The 21,207-nt window shown below is 44.1% G+C and overlaps 1 protein-coding gene across 1 annotated transcript in view; it reads right to left on the reverse strand.

The window, feature by feature from the left end:
* Positions 1 to 15,061, reverse strand: part of LOC113920662 (cullin-2-like) — a 50,111-nt gene extending 35,050 nt beyond the window's left edge. Inside the window, 2 exon segments of the mRNA XM_035724326.1 lie at positions 12,687 to 13,983; positions 13,985 to 15,061. Of these exon segments, the coding sequence (XP_035580219.1) occupies positions 12,687 to 13,983; positions 13,985 to 14,913 (2,226 nt within the window). The 5' untranslated portion in view covers positions 14,914 to 15,061.
* Positions 15,062 to 21,207: the final 6,146 nt, after the last annotated feature.

Consider the following 21,207-nt stretch of genomic DNA (forward strand, 5'->3'; position numbering starts at 1 on the left):
ACTTTAAAAGACCCCGAATAGCCAAGCAATCTTGAAAAAGCAAAGCAAAGCTGGAGGCACCACAATTCTGGGCTTCAAGGTATGTTACAAAGCTGTAGTCATCAAAACAGTATGGTACTGGCACAAAAATAGATACATAGATCAATAGAACAGAATAGAAAACCCAGAAATAAACCCACAACTATATGGTCAATTAATCTTTGACAAAGCAGGAAAGAATATACAATGGGAAAAGTCTGTTCAACAAATGGTGTTGGGAAAACCGAACAGTTACATGCAAAAGAGTGAAACTGAACCACTTTCTGACACCATACACAAAAATAAATTCAAAATGAAATAAAGACCAAAATGTGAGACCTGAAACCATAAAAAGCCTAGAAGAGAACACAAGCAGTGATTTCTTTGACATTGGCCACAGTAACTCTTTTCTAGATGCGTCTCTTGAGGCAAGGGAAACAAAAGCAAAAATAAACTATTGGTACGACATCAAAATAAATAGCTTCTGCACAGTGAAGGAAACAATCAACAAAACTAAGAGGCAACCTATGGAATGGGAGAAAATATTTGCAAATGACATATCTGATAAAAGGTTAATATCCAAAATATATAAAGAACTCATAAAACTCAACACTCAAAAAACAAATACTCCAACTAGAATATAGGCAGAAGACATGAACAGACATGTCTCCAAAGGAGATATCCTGATGGCCAACAGACACATGAAAAGATGCTCAACATCACTCATCATCAGCAAAATGTGAATCAAAACTGTAATGAGATATTCCTCACACCTGTCAGAATGGCTAAAATCAACAACACAAGAAACAGAAGTGTTAGTGAGGATGTGGAGAAAGGGGAACCCTCTTGCACTGTTGGCATGGATGCAAAGTGGTGTAGCCACTCTGGAAAACAGCATGGAGCTTCCTCAAAAAGTTAAAAATAGAACGACCCTACGACCTAGCAATCCCACTATTGGGTATTTACCCAAAGAAAACAACACTAAATCAAAGGGATACGTGCACCCCTATGTTTATAGCAGCATTATCTACAATAGCCAGAACATGGAAGCTGCCCAAGTGTCCTCAATCGATGAATGGATAAAGAAGATGTGGTGTGTGTGTACATATAGATGAATATTATTCAGCCATAAAAAAGAACAAAATCTTTTGCAACAACATGGGTATGATGAGGAGAGCAAAGGCAAAAGAAATGTAGCCAAAATTAAATCTCCTTACAGCTTGCAGCCCACTGATAGATCCCTGAAACATGCAGTGTGACCTTCCTCAAGGAACTCGTGACTGCTTGAATGTTGATGTTTTGCTAGAGACTAAAAGTAGCCTTATCTTAACAACAACTAGTCCCTCGAGGTCCTGAAAGCCTTCCTTCCAAATTCCTTGGAGACTTATACTATCCCTAATGTCCACAAATTAAAAAGTATATAATCAGTCACTCCTCATAATCCCAGTGCAGCTCCTTCTGACCACAAGTCCTGTCCCTGTGCACTAATAAAATCACCTTTTTGCACCAAAGACGTCTCAAGAATTCTTTCTTGACCCACATCAAATGGAGCTAGAGAGTATCATGCTAAGTGAAAGAAGTCAGTCAGAGAAAGACAAATACCATATAATTTCACTCATATGTGGAATTTAAGAAACAAAGGAAAAACAAGAGAAAGAGAGCGACAAACCAAGAAGCAGACTTTTAACTACAGAGAACAAACTGATGGTCACCAGAGGGCAGGTGGGTGGGGGAATGGGTTAAAAAGGGGATGGGGATTAAGGAGGGCACTTGCTGTGATGAGCATCGGGGGATGTAGGGAAGTGTTGGATCACTATACTGCACACCTGAAACTAGTACAACTCTGTATGTCAACAAACTGGAATTAAAATAAAAACTTTAAAAATAAAAAATTAATTAATGAAAGGAAAGAAAAGGTATGCACCCTAACAGCCAGCTGTCTTACCCCAAGCAGACTGATGCTAATAGAGAGGATAAAATAGCGACATGACTTTTCACAACTTTTAAGCCATATTTTCTTTTTTAAAATTTTTTATTGAATTTTAATATACACACAGAAATGCACATAGTCGTTAAGTGCACAGGTTGATAGATTTTACCAACAAAGCCACCTGTGTAACCAGCACCCACAGCAAGAAATGACAGCTCATGGGGCGCCTGGGTGGCTCAGTCATTAAGCATCTGCCTTTGGCTTGGGTCATGGTCCCAGGGTCCTGGGATCGAGCCCCGCGTCGGGCTCCCCGCTCAGTGGGAAGCCTGCTTCCCCCCTCCCACTCCCCCTGCTTGTGTTCCCTCTCTCGCTGGGTGTCTGTCAAATAAATTTTAAAAATCTTTAAAAGAAAAAAAAAAGAAATGGCAGCCCACGTGGGCTCCCACCTGTCGCTGGCCCCTCCCCCAGCAAGGATGGCCTGCCTTCTAACAGCCTCAGCTACGTGTGTGCAAGATAGGACTCTGTCATGTCTGCCTTCTTCACTCACTATTGTGTTTGTGAGCATCACCTGTGTCTGCGAGGGTGGTTTGTACATCCTCAACACTGTGTGGCATCCCACGGTGGGGACATATCACAAATGATTTATCCATTCTGTTGTTGGAGGACATTTAGGTTCTTCTCAGGTCTGGGTTATTATGAATAATGTTGCTTTAAACATGCTTACCCATGCATCTTGGTGCATGTGCACATGCATTTCTGTTGGGTCTGCAGCCTATACATGGAATTTGGGGGTAGTGGGGATGCATCAGTTCAGCTTTAGTAACCATTATCTGTGTTCCAAAGTGGCGGCACCAACTGATGCTCTGCCCAGTGAGGTATGAGTGCCTAGTCTTCTATCTCCTTGCCAATTATTTCATATTTTCTCTCAATTTAGCCCAAGACAGCTCACTTTTATTGATCACTTACTATGTGCTAGGAACTATACTAGGAGTTCACATGCACGGTCATTTAATTTTGCAACAGTGCTATGAAGCCCTCCTCATTTTCACAGATGTTCAGGGCAGTTTTCAAATCCTTCACCCATGTGGCCAGCATGTGACCGGTGAGGGCTGATCCCCTGGCCCTTGCGGTTTTGCATGCGTTGTTTTTGTCACGGTGCATAAAAGGCCAATGCCAATGTCTACTGCCAGCAGCACACCCCTCAGGAGAGCATCTAGGGTCACACTTGCAATTCCTGGGCTGGAGTCAGGTCTTCTAGTCAAGGATTTCTGGCTTTTCACATAACCTGTGTTCGAGCATCTGAACCACATGAGCAAATTTACCCTGAAAGGTGAAGCCAAGAGTGTAAAGGGGGACCAGTCTCCAGACTGCAGCTCAGTGATGTCTCCTGCAGGTGGGCAGGGAAGAGAACTGGAAACCCCACGCTGGCCGGAACAGACACAGGGTGTCCTACGGCTGCCATTTGGGCATAAGGAAATCCTGATGCGGTTTAACAAGGTAAAAGTGTAACTTCTGTGTTTTACCCCGATGAAAATAGATTTATAGGTCTTCTTCAGACTATAAAAGTGATACCTGCGGGGTCCCTGGATGGCTCAGTCGTTAAGTGTCTGCCTTCAGCTCAGGTCATGATCCCGGGGTCCTGGGATCGAGCCCCGTATCGGGCTCCCTGCTTGGCGGGAAGTCTGCTTCTCCCTCTGACCCTCCTCCCTCTCCCACTCCCCTCTGCTCGTGAATGTGTGTGTGTGTCCCAAATAAATAAACAAATAAGATCTTTAAAAAAAAGTAATACCTGCAAATTTTGCATTTTGAAACAAAACAAAAAAATGGATAAAAAAGGAATAAATCATTTATAATCTCATCAAAAAAGATAGTTTCTTTAATAGATATATTTCATATATTCTTCCAGAAGTCATTCTATTTTTCTAAATATATATGTATGTGTGTATGTACATATACATTATATATGCATAATACATATGTTTATGTATATATGTCTATATATACACATATATGGGTTTTTTAAAACCAAAATATTGTTATACTATACATGTTGTTTGTGGCTGTAGCACTTTGCATCTGGTTGCTCATGCTGTGGGCTGGGTCCTCCCTGGAGACGACCAGAGGTCCCTGCGACATCTAATGAGAGCTGTGCCTACTGGTGGAGGTTCTGTGTCAGGCCCTGAGCATGGAAGGCATGGGGCCGAGTCAACAAAGAAGAGGGTCCCCTCATAAAGCACTGAATGCCCTTTCATTTGGGACCATCTTGACCTCAGAAGTTGGTAGGCTTCTCCCAGTAAGTTATAGCCTAAGATCAATCCAGTTGCAGAGGGGCCCACCTGAGGTGAGGCATAGACTCCCTGCCATGATGGGAGAATCTTGTCATATATGAGGTTGACTTTATCATGAGGCCACTCCTAAGTACCTGAGCCTCTCCTGTGAGATGTTCCTCTTTGACTCAGGGGTAAGTAGACCCTTCGTCTTTGGGCTACTCATCCAAGAAGCCCCAGTGGAAGCATCCAAGGACAAAAAAGCCCAGGAGACGTGTCCACACTGGGTTCCAAAGGCATGGAGAAAAGGAGGAGGCCCGTGTTGGCTTCCATAGCGGGAAACCAGAACTCTGCTCCCTGCAGAACAAAGGATTCTCCCCGCAAATCAAGGGGTTTCAGATGCTGCAGGGCAGCTCAAAAGTGACAACTCCCTACTTCACATGGTCAAATCTTTACCTTAAAATTTTTTATTTACTTATTTTTAATTTTTTTTAGAGATTTTATTTATCCATTCATTAGAGAGAGAGGAGTGCTCGCAAGCAGGGGAGGAGCAGAGGAAGAGGGATAAGCAGACTCCACGTTGAGCGCGGAGCCCAACGCAGGGCTCGATCCCATGGCCCTGAGACCGTGACCCAAGCCGAAACCGAGAGTCGGACGGACGCCCAACCAACTGAGCCACCCAGATGCCCCTTTTTTTAATACAGAGAGGTCTTGTTCCTTCACTCAGTTTCCCTCAATGCTCACATCTTACATTATGTGAGTACAATAGGAAAACCAGGAAACTGATGTTTTCACAATGTGCGTATGTAGATTTGTGTAATAATAACCATCACAATCAAGATACAGAACTATTCCATTACCAGAAAGATCTGCCTTGTGCTACTCCTTTTTAGTCATACAAACCCCTTCAACTCCACCATCCCTATCCAGTAACAACCAGAAGCCTGAGCTCCATGTAAATACTTTTGCCATTCCGAGAATGTTATATAAATTAGATCATACAGTATTGGATCTTTTGATATTTTATTCACTCGGTAGAATAACCTTCAGATTCATCCAAGTTGTTGAATCAATAACTTATTCCGTGTTATTACTGAGTAGTATCCCATGATGTGAATGTCCCATGGTTTCTTAGCCATCACCTATTGGGGGATGTTCTACTTGTTTCAGCAGAATGTCTCTTCATGTCTTTTGCTCAGTTTCAGACTGGATTGTTGGATTTTTACTGTTTTTATATATTACAGAAACATGCTCATTTTAGATACCTGCTTTACAAATATTTTCTCCCATTTTGTAATTTGTCTTTTTATCCTCTCAACAGTCTCTGGTAAAACATCAAGTTTTTAATTTTGATGAAGTCTAATTTATAGATTTTTTTCTCTTATGAATCATGCTTTCTGCCATGTTTAGACATGATACCTCCCCAATTCCCACATCCAGAAGATCTTCTCATTATCTTCTAAAAGTTTTATAGTTTTATGTTTTTCATTGAATCCATTTAAAATTAATTTTTGCACAAGGTGTGAGGATTAGGTTGAGGGTGTTCTGTTTGGGGCTTATGGCTATCCAATTGCTCCAATACCATTTGTTGAAAAACAATCTTTCCTCCATTGTATTTCTTTTGAACCTTTTTCAAAATCAGTTCACGGTACTTGTGTGGATCTGTTTCTGACTTCTCTATTTTCTTCCATTAATCTATGTGTCAATCCCTCCACCAACACCACTGAATACCTGCTGCTATGGCTGTATAGAAGTCCTTAATATTGGGTAGTGTAATTCTACTTTATTCTTCTTTTAAAAAAATTTCTTTAGCTCCAGGAACATGATATTTTTCTCCATTTAGTTAGCTCTTCTTTGAGTTTTTCTATTAGTATTGTGTAGTTTTGGGCACATAAACTGTATGCGTATTTCCTTAGATTTATACCTAAGTTAATTTTTTGAGAAGTTGTAAATGATACTGAAAATGTGATTTTAATGAATCACAGTTTCATTGCAAGTATGTAAAAATGCAACTGATTTTTATATGATTATCTTGCATCCTGTGGCCTTACTAAACTCACTTAATTTTTTTTTAAGATTTTGTTTAAAGAAATTTTTTGGAATGATTTAAGTAGACGGTCATATCATCTGCACATAGGTTTATTCCTTCCTTTCCAATATGTATGGCTTTTCTTTTCATTCCTTATTGTTTTGACTAGAACTTTCAGTATTATTTTGATGAACAGTGTGGAGAGCAGTATTGTTTTATATATGACTATCAGAGGAACACATTGAGTATTTCAAAATTGATGTTAGTTGTAGGTATTTGATATTGAATAAATTAATTTTCCTCTTAATTAATACTTTGAATAACTACATTGATTATTCATGGAAGACAAAGGCGCTTCTTAATTGTGTTCATGTTCTTTTTCTTTTTCAGAGAAACCACACTTTTGACTCTGATAATTTTGTTTTTAAATTTTTATTATTGAAGTATATTTTCAGGTGTATAGCATAGTGATTGGACAATTCTATACATTACTCAGTGCTCAGCCTGATAAATGTAGTCACTATCTGTCATTCTATAACGCTATTGTAACAGTGAATCTATTCCCCGGGCTGGACTTAAAGCTGTATTTTATATCAGCAGCTTTTTTCCCCTAACCTTTCCTGACATACTTAGTTATTCCTCATCGTACATTTGTTCTATAATTCATCTAAATGAGCTGTTACATAATTTTTAAAAAGCACTACTCTGACAGAGGGGGTATTATGCTAAGTGAAATAAGACAGACAGAGAAAGCAAATACCATATGATTTCACTTGTATGTAGAATCTAAAAACAAAAACAAAAAAACAAAACAAATGAACGACCAAAAATGGAAGCAGACTCATTAACACAGAGAACAAACTGGGGGTCACCAGGGAGGAGAGGGGCGGGGGATGGGTGAAATAAAGGAAGGGAATTAAGAGGCACAAACTTTCAGTTATAAAATGATAACTCACAGGGATAAAAAGAACTGCATAAGGAATATAGCTAGTAATACTATAATCACATGGGATGGTGACAGATGGTAACCACGCCCATCATGGTGAGCACTGAGTAATCGCAGAATCACTATGTTGGACACCTGAAACGAATATAATATTGTATGTCCACCATACCTCAATTTTTAAAAAGTGGATTTCCGATTTAAAAAAAAGCGCTACTCTCTCAGGATTATTTTTACTAAATGATGGGTAGATCAGTCACCCTCACCCATCCCCTGACACCCCTCCCCCAAACAAGCCTTGTCAGAGGAGAGGATGCTGGGGTGAGGTGAGTGTCAAGGTTGTCTGTTGTGATCAGCACCAAAATTTTTTAATGCGTTCCACATAGTTTCTCTGACCCTTAGTTTCCTTGTGTAAAAAAAAAACAAGACAAGCTTGGATAATGTAATGTTTAGGGCACTTCTAGCTTTAAAATTCCACAAACTATAGTCAGATTCTAGTTTAAAAAATATAAAAGCTATTGCAGCCACTGATTAATTCCCTTACACACAAAATGATGAAACCCACACAAAATATGCCGTAGCTGGAGTTTGAGATCTTACTAACAACAAAAAATGTGTTTTCTATTCGGTAATGGCCATTTAATCAAAATGGCGGCGTGAAAATGTCCTGCCTCTGTCCATTCTGCTTCCGAACAACAGTCAGCAAATGACAGCTGGGCTCCCCAGAGAGCGTGGCCAGGCCCTGCCCCCCAGCAGCAGGGACATCGGCCGAGCTCTGACTTCATCCTGGACACACTCCCTCTGTCATTTCCCCTCTGCCAACATTCTCTGGAATTCCTCCTTACCCTCCCTAAAAAATGTTCTATACTCTCACCGTATTAACATTGTCTTTATTTTCTGTTTTCTGATGTCTTGACACCTGGGGTCCTGTTGACCCTGGAGGGACTGTCCCTGCAGGACTAATCGATTCCCAGAGACAATAAACAACCAGCCTGAGAGTGAGCCTTTCACATACAAGCCAACCAATCGGAGCCTGCACCCCAGCGCCTTCTCCACGGGGCTCTCACTGTTCTTCTGCCCTAACCATCCAGGGCCAGGTCCCAGGCCACCAGGGAAAGCCAATCTGTTGGCCTTCCAGTACCTAGAGAATAATAAAACCCACATGAAAACACCTCACTTCCTTCCTGTTCCTTGAAGGGCCTATATGAGTTGGATGCCAAAGGCATGCTCTGTCCCCACATCCCTGAAAGGGCTTTTCACACCGACCTCTGCACTTGTCATGGTGTTGGCCGGGTCTGCCAAGGCGGCAAACTCAGCCTGGCTGCACCTTTGCAGCCGCCCTCGTTAGTGGCCGTGAGGGAGCTCCATGGGTCTCTTCCTGGATCTGCATCTGCAGTAAGACCAGAGCCCCTTCTCAAGCCTGACGTAGGACTTTGACTGTACATTGTTTACTGCGTGGAATGATGAGGCCACGCCTTCACCCCCCCCTTCTTCCCTCTGTACTTGGCCTCTTGGGTTTGTAGGTCTGGACCCTCTATCTGAGCAGCAAATCCCTACCCAGCCCCTCTCTCGGACCCACGTGATACCTCCTTGCAGGTCCTGCCTGCCTTGCGCTTCTCGGCCAGGCAAGCAGCACCCGACACCCAGCTTGGTAAGGCAGGGAGGCCCCACGGGTGGAATCAGCTTCCCCATGCATCTCGAGACCTCCAGGTTTGCCAGTAGGACCGAGAACTTGACTTGTTAGGACATCAGTGAGTCAGAATCCCTCACAGAAACTCAAAGCACCAAGCACAGACCTTGGAAACACGGGCTACTTGATACCCTACAGTCAGGGGACTCACTCTCCACTTCTATGGCCAAAGGAACTCACACCCACTTGATCCTCAAGGCAACCTTTGCCCCTGCCGGGGCGGGGGGATAGGGGGTGTCAGTGCATTGAGGCACTAAACTTCCATCTTAATGTGTATAGCCCTTTACAGTTTGCAGGTTTCTCCTATTTGCTGTCTCATTTCAGCCATAGAAACAACTAGAAAACAATTACACAGCAACATAAAGCAATGGTTGATGACACTACTATAAAAGTTAAGTTTTCTAATGAGTTAGGCAAAATATTGAGGAAAAGAAAGACTTTATTTAGTTTAAAAAAAATCAATTCATGCAGGGGTGCCTGGATGGCTCAATGGGTTAAGCGTCCAACACTTGATCTCAGCTCAGGTGTTGATCTCAGGGTCATGAGTTCAAGCCCCATTTTGGGCTCCATGCTGGGCATGGACCCTACTTAAAAATAAAATCAATTCGTAATACGAAGGCAGCTTTCTTCCTATGCCCCCCAAGTGTTTCTCAAGATCAAAAGAGTTCTTTAATAATAATGACTAATGTTTGTATTTGCATAATAATTTATAGCTTACAAAGTATTTCCAAGTACATTTTCTTATTTAATTCTTGCCAAAAAAAAAAAAAAAACCCAACCTAACGCAAGATTGGTGCTTTGTCCCCATTTTATGAATGAGGAAATTGAGGCTCAGGGAGTCAACATTTTCGGCTGAGCATTCACTACCAGTTTAATGAAAGCAGATGTTATAAAGTGTTGAAATGAAAAAGCAAGCTCGTTTATGGCCTCATTACAAAGTTCCACTCTGGCTTCCTGTTCTTCAACACTCCCCTGACTGGTGAGTTCTGTCCCTGGGCTGCCTTCCCCACTGCAGTGGTCCAGGCACAACCTTGGGACACACGGTCTGAGAAGTTGGAGACACGACCCTTGATGGGAGGGGACGCAGGAGACATGGTGCCTGGGGACCCGGGGATGCGGCTCCAACAGCAGGGGAACCATCCACAAAGTGTGAAATGCAGCTCTTTGGGGGAAACCACACAGACAATACCCAAAACAAACCTGAGCTTCCAACAAAGCTGAATGAGAGAGTAAGCCTAGTCTCATTCCATGGGGTTGTGCTTAGAGTATGCTGCTGTTACCCTGGCTAAGGGCTTTGGATACAGAGCAACTCAAACATCTGCTCATTATTGCTCCCTGCTCTCTCCCATGACCAGCACCATGCTGAAGACTCATGAGGGGACCCGCCCTCCTCACAGTCACTATGAGTGGGGGCGGCAGACCCCACAGTGACCCCTGGAGGGAAGACACACACCTACCTCACCCTCCTGCACCCCAAAAGGAAGAGGGCCACCAGGGTAGGAGCAAAGGGAAAGGCTAAGGGCTGCCGTCACTCCCTGGAGGTCCGCTCGCCTTTTCCTCCCCAGAATGGCTCCAAGGTCAGTGTTGGGAAAGAGTTTGTGCTTTGGCTTATTTTAGTAGACAATTGCATTACGTGTTGAGACCATTTCAATAAGTAGGTGGGCCTGAAGATGTGCAGGCCTTAATATTTTTTCTCTCCGCACCATGGGCCGTGTCCATGCCCCTCTGCATCCGTGGCTACACCAGGACCTGGGCCCTTAGAGAGACTGAACCTAAGGGTAAAAATCAATTCCAAATTCACATTCCCCCAGGGAGAAGGGAATCTATAATTGTTGTTGTTGTTTTTTTTAACAAGGCTGATTTCATACATCACACACAGCCTGAGGCCGTGTGGATAAGGTGGTTGGAGCAGGGAGAAAATACACAGCCAGGCTGCTGAGTCCCGTCCCCGCCCTCCCCACCAGCCACAGGAGAGCAGCTGAGCCTCTGGAAGTGACAGGGCTCTAAATAGAGAGAAAATTTCGCACATATGCTCGGCCGATTTTCAAAAGAAGAAATCATAAAGTACTTGTGCTAGCAAGTAGCCTTCCTTGTATTACTTCTCAAAGCCCGCTGGATTTAACCCCCTGTGGCTGCCCGGCTGCTGGAGTGAAATCATAAACAATGCCGTTATTCTGCCCTTAAGAGGCTATTGACCATCTTTGCGGTCAGGTTAGGGAAAATACTCTTCGGGGAAGTTGAGGGCTTTAGCAACTCCTGGTTCAATTTAACCGTAAACAATTAGAACAACTGTACAGTTGCAGCTATACTGGTTTGTTGGGGCCACAACAAAGTAACAGCCCGGGCTGCTTGAACAACAGGATGTTATCATCTCCCAGATCTGGAGGCTGAAGTCCAAGGTCACGGTGTTGGTTCCTTCGAAGGCCTCTCTCCTTGGCTTGTTGATGGCCGTCTTCCGCCCGCGTCTTCACGCAGTCTCCCCTCTGTGTGTGCCTGTGTCCAAATCTTTTCTTAGAAGGACACAGATCGTGTTGGACGAGGGCCCAGTCTAATGACCCCATTTTAGCTTAATCACCTCTTTAAAGACCTGACATCCAAGTAGGGTCACATTGTGAGGTCCCGGGGATTAGAACATCAACATACATATCTGGGGAAAGGACACATTTTTGGCCCTTGTCACCAACCATAAGCTATTCTTCACATGAAAGGAACAATTTATGTGTTTCCCCTTCCAAACACATGTAAGCCTACATAGAAGTCTTTGGTTCCCTTTCTTCAACAACATTCTTTAGTAATTTTATGAGTATTATTTACATCTAAATGGACTTCAAGTTTATCTTTGGCAACTTACTGAATTGTTTTGTTTTGTTTTTAGATTTTATTTATTTATTTGAGAGTGAGAGAGAGAACATGAGAGAGGGGGAGGACCAGAGGGAGAAGCAGACTCCCCACTGAGCAGGGATCCGGATGCAGGACTCGATCCTGAGACTCTGGGATCATGATCTGAGCTGAAGGCAGTCGCTTAACTGACTGAGCCACCCAGATGCCACGATTTTTGTTTTAATCTATAAAAGGGGTAGACCATAACATACTCTCAGGCTTTGGGCTCTTCCAATTCCTCAAACTTAAATACAAGACAACACAAAAGTAGAGCCCCACAAAACAGGCAAGCAGTCTGACAGGGCAGGAGAGATCGGGAGCGTTGCAGTTCCCAGACCCAGTGCCCAGGGGCTCTGTCTGGTGTTCCTGTGCAAGCTTGGACGACTGGGACCTGATATCCCCGAGAGTCAGTTCTCCCTCTTCAGAATCACCCTGCCCTCTGAGGTCCTTAGGATGACCTAATGAGATATCGTAAAGCAATGAAATCCTAAGGGGTGAGAGTAACATCTTTTTATTTTTTTATTTTTTTAATTTCTTAATTTTTTTTATTTGACAAGCAGCATTATCATGTTTGTCATTTTAATGTAGATACAATTATTGGGTTATCTGTCATATTACAATATTTAAATTTTTTATTTTATGTCCTTTAAGATACATTAAAAAAAATTTCCACATTTCAGCAATACTTCACTCATTCTTTTAATAAAGTTTTAAGAAATGTCATAATGACATGAGCTTGAAATATCTCTAGGCATTTTCTCTGATGCTCATGACATGGCACTCGTGATGTTGTAAACAGGAGAAAAACAGGGGCTGCCAAATGACCAAATTATGGAGGCACAGGCCTGCTTTTTCCCACAGGAACACACCAAATGGTGATGGCAATGATCTTCTCACACCCACCCTAGAAGAGAGCGACATCGCGCTACGTAACTGTATTCATCTGCTGAAGCTTGGCTGTGTTCGATGTACTGTTCATCTATCAGAACTTCAATACACTTCTTAATCATGCTGATACTAGGATTAAACCTAGCTCTTGACTGGCTAATCACCTCTTGAATGAGGGCATTATGACGAAGTCCTTTCCATGCTTTCATGATACAAACTATAGCAGCCTGGAGATACATTTTCCAGTCCTCATCTATAGCACTTCTCATCTGCTCCATTTCCTGTGGTGTGTCTTCCTGCATTGATGTAGTAATTTTAAATTTTGTTCTTTTATTGCTAAAGTTCATATTTAATGAAAATGAAGGTTCTGCATCAATGTCTTCCTTTTCTGAATCATGGTTAATCATTTTCACATCAAGTAATGATTTGATTGTTTTTGTCAGTTCCTTTTCATTCATCTGAGTGCTGTCCTGAAGCTCTTTATAGCTGACAGTTTCACTGTTGTTAGAGGCAAGAAGAACTGCCATTTGGTATGTGGTAACCATGGCTACATATGGTTTGCCCAAATAGTTCATTTTAACTTCACCTGTACAGAGATAATGTAACCATGTCAGTTTCCTTCCACTGAAATGCTGGCTGTAAAATAATTCACACATCTGTACACTTTTTTCCAATTCCTGGGGAATTGCAAATGTAGATGAAGGAGACTGAGTAAGAGGCCATGCACCAGCCTGTGGAACATATATTTGAAAACTAATTCCCAAATCTATTACTGTGTCTTGATTTTTGATAAAATCGTTAAATTTATTGTTGAGATCGGCACTGACACTCATATCTGTATACATCCGATGTAGCTTGCTGGTAAATTCATAACCACAGGCTTGCTTTAATTTATTGATCATGGCTTCTTCAGAATCCATAGACATAGATAACCCATGAATTAAACATTTTGCCAGCATTCTTGCATAGAACTTTTGAAAAACATCCTTATCATCGATATACTTGAAAACGGTAATGAAGCTCGTGCGTTTGTCCTCTACTTCATTCTCGGTCATCCCCTTTGGTGACTTCTTTAATAAGTTGTCACAGTACTCAGCAAGCAGTTCAGGTGCTTTGCAAACAGACTTGGGTTCTCTGTAATTTACAACTGATGTAAGGGCCTTATCCAAAGCACTCATAAAGTGCTGATCACCATTTAAAACAGTGTTGATAAGTCGAACAAATTTACCATGTACTTCCAAAACTGACTCTACAAATAGTGTTGGCCTATTTTCCTGAGTAAGATTACTGGTTGCTCTAAGGCCCTCATCATGGATATGATTTTGCAGCTCCTGAATCATGAGGTAAACCAGTGGACACAGCATGAAATAAGACATACATATTTGCCATGTCATTTTTTTTCTCTTGTCGGATGATATTTTGACATTCTGCATGTAGGAACTGTAAGTGGTCTGCTACCATTTGTTGCTGACATTCATGAATCACTTTAGTATATGAACTTGGATGCAAGTACTTTTGACATCGAATTTCTTCATCTTTTAATCTACCTAGAACCTTTTCCATATACTGCGAGCAGTTTGATTCTTATAATAAATTTGAAGCTTCTTGTTTGTAATACTCTCCTGTTTCAGTCAGAAAGGGAGACTCAAAGATTTCCTGATAAAACTTTAAGCGGAATTTTTTCTTATACTGTTCAACATGAACAAAGGAGTTAATAACCCCATGGATTACTTTCTGGTTTGGGTCTTCTCCACCATGATCATTTTTTATTTCTGGGAGCAACATTCGGATAAGGATGGTCTGAAGTGGTTCAACCATCAATTTCCTCCACCTATCCAATGCTAGCTCTTCTATTTCCATAAGTGGTTCATTCGTATCTACACCACCATAGCCATACTGAAGGTCAGCTTCTGCCAATTTATTCTTTTGAATAAACTGGGTGTTGAGATACCTATACAAGCAGTCCATATAGTCTGCACCTTTGCTATATTCCTCCCAATACCTATGATACGTAACAAGTACTTGCTCTTCAGACTCCAGAACTCTCTTGTGCAAATGCCGTACATGATTTTCCAAAAAAATCTTAGTTTCTGTATAAAGTCTTTCTCCAAGGGGTTCAGGATAGGCTACACATAAAGCATAGATATCTGAGAAGCGATCGTTCCATGTTGCTCTTATGACGTATTCCAACATGACAACAGCTTTGATTGTCGTTAAAAGTTTGTTCCATATTTCATCAAAATCTACTACTCTTGGTTTCAAAGACATTGTGCAAGTTTAGTGTTGAAATCTTCTGCAGAAGTGGGACTAGGGACAGGAGACAAGGGGGGAGGCAGCCCGAAGGAGTGAAGGACGAAGCCCCCGGCGAGGAAGGTGGGTGGCAGCGGCTGTCAGCTCGTGTTCCCCAGCTCACAGCGCTGCCATTACTGTGCGCCTAGGCTGCCTCCCCGGCCGGCCACCACCACCGGCCCAGGAGACACGGGGGTGGGGCACATCTTTTTATTTTTATTTATATTATTTTTTAAAGATTTTATTTATTCATTTGAGACACAGAGATACAGAGAGAGAAAGAGAGAGAGAGCATGAGCAGGGAGAGAGGCAGAGGGAGAGGGAGAAGCAGGCTCCCCGCCGAGCCAGGAGCCCGATGTGGGGCTCGATCCCAGGACCCTGGGATCATGACCTGAGCCGAAGGCAGACACTTAACCATCTGAGCCACCCAGGTGCCCCGAGTAACATCCTTTTAAATGGCATTTTTCTGTGATTCTTCAAAGTCAGGCCAAAATTCCCTCCACCTCCAAAAATGCTAAGCCAAGCCCTCCTGATACTCCCCAGGCAGTCTTCCCTTGAGACCTGCCCCAGCTGCAACTGCTGCTTAGCAGGTCATCCCAAAACATAAGGGGGTCAGACACCCGTTCTTGATGCTACGATGCTGAGTCAGGGATGCCACAGGGCACAGCAGGGATGAATTGTCTCTGCTCCCTGACATCGGGGCCACAGCTGGAGAGACCGCCACGGCAGTGACTAGAAATGTCCACAGCTGTCTTCTCTTACTGAAAGTTTCCCTGCTGGAAACCTCCCACCCAGTCTGGTACCTAGACTGGGTAGACTGGAAAGTTTGGCTCAGTGGGGGCTGTTGACAGGGGCACCTAGACACAGACTCCCTGTGGGGCCCGGACTTGCCACAGCATGGTGGCCTCCAGACTCCACAAACCAATGTCCCAGCAAATGGTGTGGAAACAGCATCGCTCCTCATCGTCCAGCCACTCCTGCCATTCTGTAGGTTGAAAAAGAGTCGCCACCCACTCCAGTGCAAGAGAAGGGGACAAAGACCCCAAGTCTCCATGGAGGGAGTGTTTGTAGCAATATTTAATAAACCCACACAAGACTCTTGGGCAGAAGGAGGTCCCCTCTGGTCCCTGAGAGGAATGTTGTCCTCACTTTGGCTTGGGGCAGAGGGAGGGAGAACACTCAGAAGTGAATGAGTTTTGCCCTGCTCTACGGGAAACTAAATGCATTATTTTATTCCTTCCAAAGACATGCAGGATCCTCCACCACAGGTCTAAAAGAGCCCTGGTGGCAAAGAGGGGAGAGATATAGAGGCACACTCCCCACCCCCCAGGCAGGTGAGCTTCCTGGTGTCAGAAAGGACCATCACCAGGACCCCACCCCTGCTCCTCCCAGATTTCCGGGCTGGCGCTGACTACGGAGGTGCCCACCTGCAGAAGTGGAAGGCTTTGGTTAAAAAGAAAATGGGGAAATACATTTTCTTTTATACAAAGGTGACCTATAAAGTGCATTACACAGCACACCATATTTTATGACTTGATTTGAACATTGTATTTTGTGGGTCTGTGTCATACTCTCAAACACCAGATTCTAAGCCACCATTCTGGCTAACATTTTCAGGGAAGGAGATTCCAGAAGGTTGCTCACTTGGTCATGTTTTCCCCCAGAAGCAGCACTGCCTGCAAGCTCCTAGTGTCTACGGCACTAACACAGCCAGTACAAAACTCCGTGGTCCAGTAGGAGTATTGTCATTTCCAGGACACACCCCGCCCCCAGGGGTAGGTGTGTGTAGGGGGAATGGCCAAGCACCGTGACTTACACAGCTTTTCACTCCCCTCTTCCTTCCCTCTCAGTGACCCCCCCCCCCACTCCACCATTAGCATCGTATTTATAAAAGGAGAGAGACTAATGTGTATTGGGTGATGCTGTGGCATCTCCCTCCTCGCTGGCTTGTGTCCCTTGTCACTCTACTCCTCTCCTTCCTTGAGGCTTTCCCAGCCTAGCCTCCTGCCCTCCTGCTCACAGGATGTAGACGCCGGCCACCAGCAACTAGGACCTGGGCTCGCAGCAACCCCAGAAGAGGGGAGGAAGCATGTTTATTTCCCACCACCCGCAACAGCCCGCACCCCGTCTGGGGATCCCCCCGCTCTGCTGACCCCTCCTGCTTACACGGGATAACCCAGCCAAACACAATCACCATAATCCCTCCAGCTCCCAATATGGATCAGCATTGCTTGATTAAACATATCTGTTTAAAGTAAAAGCCTCATTAATATCCAGGGTTGTAAGCCCATTTCACTTGGATAACTGCTGGCCTATTTGATTTGATTTATTCTTCTGCCCGGCTGCCATCCTCAGTCACCTCTCCACTTAATTTAGCATCCAAACTAGATGTGCCTGTCTCGTCGGGTGTCCACTCTAGAGGGGCACCAAGTCTGGAGGGCCCCCCCAGTCCCGTTTTTGCCATCTTTCAAATGGCCCTCCTTTCTCTCCTGGGCAGAACATACTCAGGATATTTCAACCCCGGAAAGAGGAGGAAAACAAAACCAGGCACCATAGAGCAAATCAAGGCTTGGTTCCTACCCGGGCCATGAGGGAAACTGTCCTTAACGCATGGAATTCAAGTTAAGTCTACGCTGGTCTTGGCTTCTCCCAGGGATCCTCACTGACATCTCACGGGATTGTTGGGACAGTCTTCCCAAGGAGAGATGGGCAGGGGGGTGGGGATGGTGCCTCTCTAGTCCCATGCATACTGTTGAAATCTTCTCTGCAAGGTCACAGCTCATACCTGTCATCTCAGCTGGAGTGCAGGATTCTGTCCACCTACCTCCCTGGATGTCTTGCAGTCTTGAACTTCTTTGGAGAAGAGCCCCGTGCTAGGCACTATCCTGATTAACCTTCTCCACATAATCCTGGGTTCCACAGTTTTCCAGATAAGAACACAGTGGGGGGAAAAAGTCACTGCCACGCTGCCCCCCTGCTAGTCCCCGGATCAGTGACTCTCAAAGTCATGGGGTGGTGGAGACAGAGTGCTATCTCTTGCTAGAAGGTTCTGATTCACCTCCCTGAGGATTTCTCCATCCCCTCCAATCTCCTTAGGAAATGATTGCTAGGGGAGAGGGGTCATTCCAGGGAGAACCAGACATGTCCTTTCAGGTGTGTTGAGGACGTTTGGGAGGATTCTGCAGGTGGTGAGGTATGTGTGTGCTGGAGGGGCCTGTCTTCTCCCTTCCCCTCTACTCTCTGAGATGTATTGGGGGAAATGTGTAGGAAAGTAACGTCCATGCATCTTAATTCTTCCGATGCAGATGTTGAGGTGGGCACTAAAAGTCCGCTTTCTAACAGGAAGGGGTGGGGTACAGACACTCAACCTCTTTCTCCCTGCAAATCAATGCCACACAAGTCTAGGTAAATTGGGTGCCTCTCCTCTATATCTTTGAACCGTGAAAAGTCAATGTGGCATGGAACCGAGGACAGGTAGCGAACTAAGGTGGCTCAAAAGACTTGCAGGGATGACAAATGGGTTTCAGTGGGTGGTAGGAGCTGCCGAGGGTTCAACGATTATCAGTCATCAGTAAGATTTGGGGATGATTTCATGTGACAAAAGGAATTAGAGTTGATTTGAGATTACAGCAAGATCAATTCACATTACCTTACTTGCCTTCAAAACACACCATGCATGGGAGGGAAGGAAAGGAAGGGCCACGTGCACCTGTAGTCCCCACCCCATGCCAAGGAGGCTGTCCCCCCAGAGGCACCCAGAATGGGGCTAATGACGATGCATCATTGCAGAGCTTTCTTTCCTCACACAATTTTTTTTCCTGTTTCATCAAAATCTACGTGCATCCATTGAAACTTGTCACGAGTGGGGACTCCATCCATCAGGTATGACAGAACAGGGAAAAAGATGATGAGATGTGCTGGTCTGGGTATTTTCTGAAAGCTGCCTTCTGACCTGCAGTGGGGGAGAGGGGCTAGCCTTGGAACCAGGTGGAGAGAAAGGTGGTGGTGTGCTGCCCACCCTCACTTGCACAAACCAGTTGAAAACCAAAGGAAGGCCCTTTCATCTCATCACAGAATCGCCTCTGGAAAACACTGACAAGCTGCCAACATTGCTTTCCAGCGGTGAGGTGGAAGGAATGTGGTGGTTTGGGATGGAAATGAGTCAGGTATGCTGGAACACAGCCCTGTGCTCTGCCAGAGATGGTCCTGTATATTTTCACGGGGATGAGAGAACGTCGCTAAACTCTAAACTATGTCTTATTGATGTCTCACGAAAGACTTAGGTCCATTGTCCATGCTACTAAAGGAAGCTGGATGCCGATGGAAGTTATGGGACAGCAAAAGCCCCAAAGCTACTCTTTTGCTCCCATAACGGCATGGCTCCAAAGCCAGAAGGCAATTTTGGATTCTTCTCTTACTACCACCATGACATGTCTTTCATCTGGCAAACACGTGCTTTATTTTTTTTTAAGTTTTAATTTAAATTCCAGTTAGTTAACATGGAGTGTAATATCAGTCTCAGGTGTACAAGACAGTGATTCCACACTTCCATACATCACCCGGTGCTCATCACAAGTGCCTTCCTTAATCCCCACCACCTGTTTCTCCTCTCCCCGCAACCACCCCCCGCCCAACGACCATCAGTTTGTTCTCCGTAGTTAAGAGTCTAGACAAACGTGTGCTTTAAATGTACTACGCCCAAGAAACCACAGTAAGCTTTAGCCAAATGCCAGGGGAATTTGAGATTTTGCCCCACAGGAATTAGGACCACGATGGGCTGGCAGCAAACGTATGCGCCCATCAGATTACCCTCTGCCTACAACCTTCCCACCCCTTGGCACTTGGAGTGGCTACCAGCATATCCATCTGTTCCAACACTTGCCACTGGTCCTGAACAGGGCTTCCTGGACTGACCTCCATCCTGTAACCAGCAGGAGTTCTCCATTGATGACCCAGCTTTGTCCCGCATCATTGTTGCTATAGTGACAGTTACTCATGAATGCATTAGGAGAAAAATAACAACTTTCGAGCAGGTGTACAGTCCTGGCAAGGCATACCCTCACTGGCTTGTAAAGTTCTCTGGTTTTCCCCAAGACTTTTCTTTCCCCCAAGACTTAAATTAGGAACCAAGATGTAACTGCTAAGAACACGATTTCCCTAGCAACCAGAGAAATGCTCTTCCTTCCTGTTGGGAGAGGCTAAAAATAACATTGCATGTACCACTGTAACCAGCTGGAATCTCCAAATCATCTCCTGTAACATCCCCCTGGTCATAGCAGATGCCTAACGCCCTGCCTCACCTCTCATCAAGGTGACCTCTCTAAGGCACAAATGTCATTCCTGCATAAAAATCATTCAGGCTTTCCTTTTGTCAAGGGAGGGGAAAAGTCAGAGATAGCTTGACCTTGTGAGCAGGGCAGGGCCCCTTCTTACCTCTTTCCAGCATGGCACCAGTGTTCTAGGCATCAGCAATTGCCCAAGATTCTCTTATCAGACCGTGTGTCTGCCTGTCTGGCTGCCTGCCTTCTCTCCTTCCCTCCTTCCTTTTGATATAATTAACATACAATAATATAAAAAAAAATCCTGAGGGATCAGTACAATGAGTTTTGACAATTGTATCTGTGGAGCAAGATACCGAACATTTGCAGTGCTCTAGAAAGTTTTCCCGTGTCCCTTTCCAGTCAACCTACCATCCTCTTACCCCAGAGGCAACCATTTTCTGATCTTTATTGCCACAGATGAGTTCTGTCTGTTCTGGAACTTCATAAATGGAATCATATAGAAAATACTATTTTACGCATTCCATGTGTAATATGCCACAATTTTTTTATTAGTTTCAGAGGTACAATTTAGTGATTCATCAATTGCATACAACACCCAGTGCTCATTACATCAAGTGCCCTCCTTAATGCCCATCACCCAATTACCCCATCCCTCCCTCACCTCCCCTCCAGCAGCCCTCCATTTGTTTCCTGGAGCTCAGCATCTTTTATGGTTTGCCTCCCTCTCTGCTTTCATCTTATTTTATTTTTCCTTCCCTTCCCCTATGTTCATCTGTTTTGTTTCTTAAAGTCCACATATGAGTGAGCTTATATGGTATTTGTCTTTCTCTGACTGACTTATTTTGCTTAGCATAATATACTCTAGCTCCATCTACGTCACTGCAAATGGCAATGGTTTTCATTCTTTTTGATGGCTGAGTAATATTCCATTGTGTGTGTGTGTGTGTGTGTGTGTGTGTGTGTGTGTGTACATCACATCTTCTTTATCCAA

Source organism: Zalophus californianus, chromosome 15, assembly GCF_009762305.2.
Source record: "Zalophus californianus isolate mZalCal1 chromosome 15, mZalCal1.pri.v2, whole genome shotgun sequence".
NCBI lineage: Eukaryota > Metazoa > Chordata > Mammalia > Carnivora > Otariidae > Zalophus > Zalophus californianus.